This window comes from Lissotriton vulgaris, chromosome 5 (assembly GCF_964263255.1).
Source record: "Lissotriton vulgaris chromosome 5, aLisVul1.2, whole genome shotgun sequence".
In the NCBI taxonomy this organism is placed as follows: Eukaryota; Metazoa; Chordata; class Amphibia; order Caudata; family Salamandridae; genus Lissotriton; species Lissotriton vulgaris.
In genome coordinates, this window is record NC_141693.1 from 1021717800 (window position 1) to 1021726311 (window position 8512).

Here is an 8512-nt window from a genome sequence, read left to right on the forward strand (position 1 = left end):
ATTACAGTCAGATGTTCGAGCTCATAAAAGGTCATTTGGGAGTCATTAGCGCCAGTAAAACTCTCAAACAATTTTACTGGTGGCCAGCTATGGAATCGAAGTTTGCCAAATTCATAAATGATTGTACCACTTGCTGGGGGTCCGACAAGCATTGGAAATTACACGAATCTCCCATTAATATGGTACCTTTACCGCGGGAAGCACGTCAAAAAGTAGCTCTTGATTTTGCCGGATTGTTTGAGCCATTATCAAATTCTAAAAGATACATGATGGTGTTGGTGGATTAATATTCTAAATGGGTATATTTTGATTTTACTTTAGTTCCCAACACAGATTCCATAATCACATTTTCAAGGAAAATGTTTGGTATAGAAGGGGCACCCAAGGAGATCGTCACCGATAATTGCATTAATTTTACTTCAGGTCACATGAAGGATTTCATCAATGAGTTTCATATTACACAATTTTACTTAAGGTCACATGAAGGATTTTATCAATGACTTTCATATTACACAACTCAAAGTGGCTCTCTACTAGCCTTCTTCAAATGGCCTAGTTGAGAGCAGGACTACATTTCCAAAGCAGGGTGTTAAACATCTTTAACCATGGGTTATGAAAAGGAATCATTCATGATGGAAATGATCTGGTCCTTCTTGGTAACACCTCATAGCACCACAGGGATTTGACCTTTTTTGTTGTTGTGTAAAAGATCTCCTACATTCTTAGTCTTTCCTGGCTAGGTAAGAGAGGCAAGGAACAAGAAAACAAATAGTTTGTCAACTGTGGCTTCGAGGATGCAATCTATACGGAGTCAGATTGAATAGAATTTTGAAAAGAAACGCCATGTCAAGGAGGTAACATTGAACATGGAAAATTGGGTTTTGGTCAAGATTCCCCCATGGAGGAGAAACTAAATTCTCCAGATCTGTGTGCATTGAGAATGTCTCAAAGGGAACTGTTCTGTTACATAACACATGGTGGTGGAGCAGAAGAGATGTGGTAAAAATGACACGAGAACAAGCATGTAAATTCAAGCTGTCAAATGAAAGTTCTTATGTAAATCCTAAATCAGTCCATGTAGCAGACTAGATGAGAATATTAGTGTGCCCGGTGACACAGCTCACTGTTCTGAGGCTGAAATGGCTGAAGAGGTGCCAGATGGAGTGATGAAATTTGTTACTGAGAGGCAGCACACTGAGTCATGAGCACCGACTCAATCTGGCAGAGGTCCATGTAATGTTTCCATCCCTGCTAAATTCAAGGATTATTAGATTACCTCAAAACATATGTATATACATAGAGTTCTGTATTTGAGTTCTTGAAATGGTTTGTTATTTTTCCCCCTGTAATCGCAACTTTATTTTTCAAAGGGGGGGGGGGTTGTACCTGTTATTTATTGAGCAAATGTTATGATATGCCTTTCCCATGTGTGCATTTCTTTTATTGTTATATCGCTCATGTTCGAGCAAGCTCCTTGCTTGTGAGTATTATTCTTATTTAGAGTGTAAACTTTTAACGTGAAAGTCTGGGCCAGCACAGGACGAAGGTTGAATGTGGTCTCCTTATCTGTGATAATTACAGGATATAAACTTGTTTCACATACCTCTTCGTTTGTGAGGCGTTCTTCACAACATGTGGATATGCCTATGGGTAATAACCAGAAGGATAGGTCATTTGTGGAAGGCAGCAAATGATGCCCTTGGTCATATTAACCGGTCCATGAGGGTGTCTGGCCACATCTAGGAGCTATGGTAATAAGTCACTGCAGTAAAATAGAGTGCTTGACAAAACCAGCACTGGGGAGTGTTTTTTAAAAAAATTAAGTGTACCATTCACCAGGCAGGGCAATGAGGACTTCGTAAAACCAGTGATTTGTACTCCGAGGGTTTTGATTCAAGTTCTAGAAATTTTGGGTCAGTGCAGATTTATAAAAGAAAAAATATCTTCTTTGTTACTAAACCGAGAACCTTCTGCGGTAGCCAGTGCGGCAAACAACCACGTGCTTTTATGTTCCGTTGACTGGCAGTGTGGCACGTCTATCCCCCGCCCCTCCCTCCCTTCCCTTAATATAAAAAGGTATTTGTATTTACATTTCAATAACATTTTCTAGATTAGGATTGCCCACGAATTTCTACATGGCATATGTTTGCTACAAGTTAGGAACTATATACTCCTCTCACTTATCCACATTGCAAAAGTGGTAAACAAAATAAATACATACATTACTATTCCTGACCAAAAAGAGAAACCTGAATGTTGTTTAAGATTACACTTTCGAGCATCTTTCATTAAATTCCTTTGATTTTATGCACAACCTGAAATTTTACGCTGTTGGATACCAATCCTTGCCAAAACATCGCCCTGCTCTTGACAAGGCTACTTAAATGCTTAACAATACTTAACCTATAGTTTCTCAAACAGGGATGCAGTGATGAAGACGCGATTCACTTTTGCTGAGCTACATCGTAAACTTAAAAAAAGTTACGATTTCTTTTTACATCACTATAGAAAGCACAGGAAAGGGAATTGCAAATTTTTTTCCAAATTATTTCTTACGGTACAGGAATAACGCTGGGCAGAGGATAAACACAAAACCCATTTAAACTGTAGCAGTACCATTTAATTTAAATGGACCTTTTTTCATTTTACATCAGAATGACAAGGTAACATGAGTAGCTTCTGTGACATGCAACCTTTTATAATCTTACATTATGTTAGTACAATGTCTTTGATGGAAAGCAGAGGTTTAATAACAAGCCTTTTCGTATGATAATGACACAAGTGCCCTGGTGCTCACCTTCGCATTCCCTACTAACCAAATTACATTTTTCAACAGCACTTTCATCTACACCAGTGCCAGTACACGCAGCAAGCAGCTCGAAAGGTTCAACTACTTTTCAATCTGTGATCAGACTTTTAATAATTCATAGTTCAAACTAATGGCACGTACAAACAACATTTCTCTCGCACTTCTGCTCCATTTTACTGTGCCAGTCCCCCACACAAAGACATTTCAACAGGCTGATGTCAGAGCTCTATTTGGCACAAGAGCTCCCAATGCAAACATTCCTCTGGAGTGTTAATTAAAAAGTTCTCCATGCCTGCCTTCTAACTTGGCCAGACAACTCTGCAGACACGACTGCCCCCTGAAATAGTTTTAAGTTGGCGCTAATAACAAGTCATCAACCCAAAACTAGCGTGCTGGTGTTGTATATCTCTTTCGAAAGTTACTCGAGAGCATACCAAGGTTATTGAAGTCTGCTATAAATTAAACTGCAGACAATATGAACTAGGAGCTATTGGTAATATGGTATTTGTCAAATAAATGGCTGGGGCGTGTGTGCTCAATTCCAGAGTAAGATTTGTTCTGTGCCTAGAGGTAAATGAATTTAAGGGTTTTCGAGCAAAATTAATAAGTTAAATGTACATAATAGACCAAATTAAGAGCATGCGTGAGGGGGCGTTGTGTTACAGTGCTCCTACGAAAGGACTTCCATGTTCTTCCTATTGCCCAAGATATCCCTACCTTCCAGTTCTTCGCAGCTGAAAGAACAAATCTGCAAAACAACTGGGACCAATGGCATGCCAAGCGTACCACGTGATCCAGTCCTGCAACGTGCCACATGCCATACCTTCTACATACGTTCACTATACTACTTGTGATGGCACAGAGAACCAACAGAATTGCACCACTCCCCCAACCACCATGGATTGGTGAAACAAGATCTTTCTTCTAAAAGATACTGAAGCTTTTTGGCGGCGTGTCAGAAAAGTTGCAGAATGCCAAGGAAGTTCATGAAAGCCTCATACTTTATGGATGGGAGAGAGGGGGCAACAAAGAAACCAATATGTATTACACATGAATGAGTGCAATATTCCGCATAGACTATACACCCGAGCATGGTAGGGTCAAATACTTAGTTATCCAAGTTTATGTGACACTGTTCTGACAAAGCTATCTAGTTCCACGGAAGGTACAATACAAATGCAGTCAGTTTAGCAAATAAAGCACTTTTTCAATACTCGATTATAGATAGTCATCACAGAGCTGAATAATATGTACACTATACAGAAACTGATAAACGGCTTTTAAAAGTACATTAAGATTACATTCATTGTAAGACTGTACTTAACACAATGATTTGCCTGGGAAAAAAAGGTATTTATCGCTTATGGAAGAACGAGGGTAAATTGGCCGTAACTTTCTGAATACAATATAATTTAGAGAACATTAGACGAGAAAAAAAGGTCAAAAATGCTGGGAAATCACTACCAAAACATACCAAGATAAGTATTGTTCTAATCCAAACTCGGATTCGGGTCCTACTTTTGAAAAGATTCTTCGGGAGACAAGCATGTCACTCCAAACCAAAACGAAGGTTCAGGTAGCATTGGAGAAGTGGAAGACTTATTTAATTGCATTTTCTCTCTTTTCCACAAAAGTGCACACAGATGTATTAAGAAAAAGCAGCATTAATGAGCATCCAAGCTAGTAAACACAAATAAACCACCACTGGTATAAGACAACATGCACGACCATCAGCAACAATTGTAAGGGCCTAGTGAAATTCCAGTCAGGACCACTACATGTCAGTGAGGAGACAAATATTTTTGGGTGACTCGAAACAACAAAACAAGGGTGAAAGACTGCAATGCTAGGAGTGCGGGTTCAACAGTTGGGGCAACTGCACTTGCAAAATATAAATAAATACTGACTAGATTGACCTGGAATATTGGTTGACAAAGGAGTTGAGAATTATTTGCCCATCAGTAAAAGTAGCATTGCAGCAATCGTTCTGACATTTAAACACAAATGATTAGACAAGATGGTCCACTCGAAATGCATTAAAATAGCAAGGCTGTTTTTTTTTTAACGAAACAGACAAAGAGCTTAAGGTTAAATGCATTTGTATACATTTTGCACACCTCATTTGTGGCTTATTTTTTGGTATAACTTGCTAATAAATCTGCTGAAGAAAAAGCTCTTTCTTTCAAGCCTCTGTCAGTCAATGTTGGTTCAGAAACTGTCTGTGGAATTATCCTATGTACTCTTGGGGGAGTTTGGGGAGGGAATGATGGAGTTTGTAACTTTTCATCGAACAGCTCATCCGATCTTGACCGAAACTGCAACACTTTATTCAAGAGTGGCCTCAATAAGCCAATAGTTACTTGGTCACCACTGTGGCTTGAGAACGGTACGTGGCCATCTGCTGAACTTGGGATGTGTTGTAGAACAATGTTAAGTATTTCAGTAGCTTTCATTTCTTCAGGGCACATCTGCCACACTTGGTCAAGGTAAGGATCTAGCTCACGATGCCGAGCAAACTCAATGAGGAGAATTGTAAAAATGTCTTTATGCAGAACTGGACTCAACTGAAGATATCTTCCAGCAACCTCTACAACCTTACCCCACCTTTTGCAACATATAAGCATATGTATCGCTTGAATAACAGCAGTGGGCCTTCCACTGCACAGCAGCAGGTCAACCTCAATGTCCGAGTCATCATTGGCTGTAGAGTTAAATCGCCTTTTCTTCAGCACAGACATTGCCCTTTTGTACAAGGGATTGACTTCGCAATTGTTACTGTAATTCCAGTGTACCCCAACATATTGTTGAGCCTTTGCGACAAAGCTGGCCAGTCCCTTGGGCTTGTAACTGTACATAGAGTGGCAGATCAACTCAAACAGAGGTACTACACCATTAATTGCCTCTTCCTGTGACACAGAAGGGGTTGGCACCAAAATCTTCTTCCAAACATCTAGTACAGCTTTGTCTATAGAATGACCAACTCCATTCTGTTGCAGCTGGAGGCACCTGCTAATCGACTTCCATGACGCTTGCGGGAAAGTGTTAAACAAGTAGTTCATATACACCATGTTCTCTTTCTCCAAGCCAGAATTAAGAAGGCGAACTATCTCCTGATCCACCAGATTTTCACAACACTGCTCAGTATCTGTTCCAGACAAGCTGACAATGCAAGACTTGAGCTGTTCCAGACTTAGGTAAATGTCAAGGTCAGCATTTATAATGTGAATCAATTTATCAAATTGTCCTTTGTGGTCAGCAGCAGTCTTGGCACTCTGACGAGCCTGCAGTATGGATGACAGTGCAATGGGAGCCTGGAACATACCCCCATCTTTCAGGCTATCCACAGTAAGTGTTGTGTTTCCCAGGCTCCTCTGCTGATAGTATTTACAAGCCTCTTCGTAGACCATTTCCACCAGCACTGGATCTGAACCGCTACCCCCAACAGTGCTGTCAGTCAGGCCAATCTCATAAATGCCAGTGTGTGTCAGAAACTGCATTTTGCCCTCGTTGAAAGGTGGCATGAACAGCATTTTATTAGAGCTGAGGATCTTCTTTTCCCTCAGCCGCCCAATGTTCAAATTGATAAGATATAGGACTCCAGACAGAAAGCAGGCCAAAGTACTGCCAAAAATCTGCAACTGGACAAGCTCATCCGGGGAAAGGTGGCTGCCACCAAAGTCGTAAACACGTCTCAGAGTGCCACCTGGTTGAAGCAGGCTCACTACCCCTCTTTGGGTCACGAATAATAGTCCCCCACAGCTGGACAAGGCAAAACTTTGAACATCTGCATGCTCAATGGAGGGCATTAGCCCAAGGCACGTGAACATGAGGTTCTTGTAATCCGAGTCTCCCAGTGTGAGGCGTGTGCTGTGGATGGCACCTATGGACGGGGCCACTACTGTGACTTTGCCCTCCTCGGGCATCCAGACGAGTAGAGTTTTGGAAATACAGCTCAGGTCGGTGGGAGAATTTGGCAGCAGGTAGACGTGTTGCGGAGAAGCCAGCAGCTGAAAACAGGGGCTGTGGTGAAGGACGATCTTCATGGGCCCCAGGGTCAGTTGGGGGCCGCCGAGTTTCAGATCACGGTGGCACACACAGTAAGCAAGGGCAGCGGCGCTGGAAGTGGCGAGGCTGGCACCCGAGGGTGATCTCTCCTCGCACCAGGTCAAACCTCGCTGGTGGCAGCATACAGCCACCACCCGGGCCCGGGGGCTATTGCCCAGCTCCAGGCTCTGTCTCTGCGCCCAGCCGCCCTCCGCCCGGTAGTCCCACACCTCTGCCTGGCCGTTCTCCCAAACCACGGCCAGCACCCAGGCGGGGGCTGGGCCCTTCAGGAACAGCAGTCCGGCCACGGAGGGCTGCAGCGGCGCCCAGGTCCTTTGCAAGCGGCCCTGGGGGCGGTGCGGCGCGGCGGGTAAAGAGATACGGTCAAAGGCCTGCAGCAGCCGGCGGTCCCGCCGCAGCAGCAGGAGGTGCTGCCCGTCCGGGCTGCTGTGCACCTCCACGCCGCCTCCTTCCACGCGCAGCGCCTCCCTCAGCTCCTGCGACCGGCCGAAGTCCTCCAAGTCCGAGACTCGGCGCGGCGGCCGCCCGGCCTGACTCATGGTGGCTCGCCGGCTGCCTGCAGTCCCCGCCCGAGCGGCTGCATCGGGAGCGAAGGAGCAGCTGTCCCGTGACTCTCAGCCCTGCGCCTCGGCTCTGCCCCGCACTCGGCCCACCGCCCCCGGCGCTGACATCACGGGCTCCTCATTTCCGGAACAACTCGACTCTTCTCCACTCTTTGCCGTTAACTTCCCGTCCCACAGCAGTGAGGTAGAGCCGCCGGGCGGGGTCCGGCAGGAGAAGTGGCGGGGATTGGCGAGGTACTGGTGGAGGGGAGCGGCGAAGAGCCAGCTGGGGCCATGATTGGCCCGTCACGAGGGACTTAGAAGCTCCAGGCCAATGGGACACTTGTCCGCAACCTCAGCCTGATGGTGCTGCTGCGCAACATAAGAAGGCGGGAGGAGTTCGAAGCTGTCAAAATAAAGTATTTCAGTTTTTAACGGAACTCGAGTCTTCGTTTAAACTAGTTACTTCTCTCCAGTATTTTAATTGGTTTTTATTATAGTTACAATTTTTTAGCTATATCTACATAGACTTGAGGGTGCCTGTTCCTCTTAGATCAATACAGCGAAAAGTATTAGTTTTGCCTGATTCCCCAATATAGAAACAGAGAGAGCATTTAACTTAACACAAAATAATAACCGTTGTGTTGAACGTGTATCTTTTACCTTATTGTGATATGTTGTTTATTTCCATGCTAGTCAGCATAGAATACACATAGGCATCACAGATAGAATTCATAAACAATCTAGAAGGCTAACACAGAAGAAAAGCTAAGCAGATTACAACATATCTCCCCCCCTTAGATAACGAAAGAAATTGACAGAAAACAAAAGAAATAAAAGAGCAAAAGAATCATCAGTGAATGTAATCATCCAAGTAAACAGGAGGATGACGGGAACGTGGACTCCTCAGACTGATACCTAAGGGAGCTAAGTGAACAGGAACAGAATCAACTTCTTTGACCAAGAACGCACATTTCTCTCTCCGCAAAGTGAGACCAGCCTCAGCCACTCTGCGCAAAACACTTCGTAAAACACAGTTGTGCTCCTCTAAGGAATCACCAAAAATTAGGATATCATCCTGAAAGTATATTACTTT

At 43.8% G+C, this 8512-nt stretch overlaps 1 protein-coding gene across 1 annotated transcript; it reads right to left on the bottom strand.

The window, feature by feature from the left end:
- Positions 1 to 2598: 2598 nt before the first annotated feature.
- On the bottom strand, positions 2599 to 7604 carry HPS6 (HPS6 biogenesis of lysosomal organelles complex 2 subunit 3). The gene has a single exon (XM_086922651.1). The coding sequence runs from the start codon at positions 7411 to 7413 to the stop codon at positions 4939 to 4941; it is 2475 nt and encodes an 824-aa protein (XP_086778777.1). The 5' UTR covers positions 7414 to 7604; the 3' UTR covers positions 2599 to 4938.
- Between the last annotated feature and the right edge of the window lie 908 nt (positions 7605 to 8512).

Bases quoted from the DNA above. Each gene is read 5' to 3' on its own strand.
- HPS6 (XM_086922651.1), bottom strand. From the start codon at position 7,413: ATGAGTCAGGCCGGGCGGCCGCCGCGCCGAGTCTCGGACTTGGAGGAC.